This window comes from Arachis stenosperma, chromosome 9, assembly GCF_014773155.1.
Source record: "Arachis stenosperma cultivar V10309 chromosome 9, arast.V10309.gnm1.PFL2, whole genome shotgun sequence".
Taxonomy (NCBI): domain Eukaryota; kingdom Viridiplantae; phylum Streptophyta; class Magnoliopsida; order Fabales; family Fabaceae; genus Arachis; species Arachis stenosperma.
This window is the reverse complement of record NC_080385.1, coordinates 6,744,065-6,746,651: the sequence shown is the minus strand read 5'-3', so window position 1 is coordinate 6,746,651 and position 2,587 is coordinate 6,744,065. Positions and strand designations below refer to the sequence as shown.

Genomic DNA, 2,587 nt, shown 5'->3' with positions numbered 1-2,587 from the left:
GGAACACCAAAGATAAAATAAATAAAGGATTTAGCTAATATATATCCTAAAAGGATTTGAATTTTTTAAAATTTGAATTTTACTTTAGAGAATAAAATGTGATCTCTCACCATTTATTTTATAAGTGAGATCAAAAATAAATATGAGAGATAAACCATTCAAAGGTAGAAGGTCACACTTTATCCTCTAAAATACAAATTTAAAATTTAGAAGATCCAAATTCATCTTAAAATACATAATAAGTTTACTATTAATGAAAAATTTTAAATTTTTTTATTTAATAAATATATAAAAAATTTAAATTTTTATATTTTCAAAAAAAACTTTCTCACTTTGTAATCTTAACCGAAAAATTCAAGAGTTTGGTAAGGTCGCTTGGCGCAAAAGAATTTATATGGTTGTCTAAGACACAGATCATGAAGGGTTATGGGTCAATTCTTTATTAGATGGCTCCTACAATTGTTTTTGCTGTTGTTTTCCTAGGATGTGTTCTGTTCCATAGTGCTCCATTGGATGCAGGGACAATTTTCACAGTTCTTGCAACATTGAGGATCATGTCGGAACCAGTTAGGATGATCCCTGAGGCTCTCTTTGTTCTACCTGGTGGGTAGATTTGTCAAGAACTACCTAAAACTTGTGGACACAGATGCATCACTCTTCTTTCATTCTAATGTGACCATGGAATGGTTGACTCTAAGGATTGAAACACTTCAAAACTTGACAGTCTTCACTGCAGCCTTGTTACTTATTCTAGTTCCTATGGATTATGTGTCCCCAGGTAATACTAATATTACATAATAAATAAAACAGTTATCATGGTTTATCAATTTGATAGTTTTCGACTTTTCGTTGATCAAAGAGAGTAACTAACCAGCTAATGCTGGATTGATAATGTTGGATGGTACATGCAGGGCTTGTGGGACTTTCACTTTCTTATGCATTCACATTGACACAAGCACAAATATTTTGGACAAGATGGTTTTGCAACTTATCAAACTATGTTATCTCTATTGAAAGAATCAAACAATTCGTTCACATACCAGCTGAGCCTCCTACTATTGTGGAGGATAACAAGCCTCCAACTTCATGGCCATGGAAGGGTAGAATTGATCTTCAATCCTTAGAGGTAAAAAAACTAATCCAAAACATATTCATATGTTTATCGAATGTACTTATTCACTAATTCATTTACACTGGTACTATAAAAAATTCAATGCTAATAGCTTGTTTTTCGACATTGATTTCAGATTAGATATCGTCCGAATGCACCAATAGTCCTGAAAGGAATCACTTGCACATTCAAAGAAGGGAGTAGAGTGGGAGTTGTAGGAAGAACAGGAAGTGGAAAAACAACACTTATAAGTGCTCTGTTTCGATTGGTTGAGCCTTCAAGAGGTAACATTATTATTGATGAGATTGACATATGCTCATTGGGGTTGAAGGATTTGAGAACGAAGCTTAGTATTATCCCTCAAGAAGCAACTCTTTTCAAGGGTAGCATTACAACAAACTTGGACCCTTTAGGCCTTTACTCAGATGATGAAATATGGAAGGTGAACAACTAACTCCAAAAGTTCCAAAAATTAGAAAAACATTTTCTCTAAAATTTCTTTCAAAATTACCCTTCTATTAAGGGCTAATTATTTTAATAAAACATGAGGCAAAGAAAAATTACAATTTGATTGCTTCAAGGAATCAAATTGCACATTACAAAAGTTTAGGAAATAAAATTGTAATTTACCTTCCAAAATTTTGGATTTTAGGAACATTACTTTTCATTAAGTAAATGTAAAAAATAAATTGTTTTAACCTGTTTTTTTATTGGTCATGAAGTCATGAACACATAAATATATATATCATTTGATATGAAATTATATTAAATATTTTCTATCTTAAAAGACATAATTTACTATTTTAATGAACAAATATATACGAGAGTACTCAAAAAATACTGTATTTATTCTTAATTATATTCTATATATATTTAAATTATCCATTAATAATAAATATTTTGATAAAAAATTTAATATTTATATAAGTTTCGGAGAAGTATCAACTTAAAAGTAGACAAGCTACCAAGTCTCTTGGACTCACCAGGTGAGTTATCTCTAGGTAAATTTGGACTTCACAGACATAATCCATAAAAAGATGACTACATACAATACTACTAGTATCACTGCTATAATACGGCTGGATCTGCAATAGTTAAAAATTACTACCGTACTACTTACTAAAATATCCACATCTATTTAGTTTTTTTCATTATAAATAAAAACTAAATATAAATGAATGAATTTTAAATAACTAATTTTTGAAACTTTTTATTTGATTATTTTAAATATTGCAAAGAAAATGTATATAACATTAAATTTATGTATATGGTTATTGTAATTTAAGATTTAGAATGAAAAAATTTTAAATTTTTTAAATTTGTTTCTTTTTTTTATAATTTAAAATTTTGTTTAAATTATAATTTTAATTGTTGAATCTGTATTTTAAATATTAAAAAAAGTGCATGCCAAAAACATAAAATTTAGGACAAAAATAAAAAATAAAAAGTATTAACAGTAGCTAGTAAAATTCATAT

The 2,587-nt window shown here is 28.3% G+C and overlaps 1 protein-coding gene across 1 annotated transcript; it reads left to right on the top strand.

The window, feature by feature from the left end:
* Window positions 1–446: 446 nt before the first annotated feature.
* Window positions 447–1,565, top strand: LOC130948950 (ABC transporter C family member 8-like). The gene is made up of 4 exons (XM_057877803.1): window positions 447–603; window positions 647–778; window positions 912–1,126; window positions 1,248–1,565. The coding sequence occupies exons 1-4, from the start codon at window positions 447–449 to the stop codon at window positions 1,563–1,565; spliced, it is 822 nt and encodes a 273-aa protein (XP_057733786.1).
* Window positions 1,566–2,587: the final 1,022 nt, after the last annotated feature.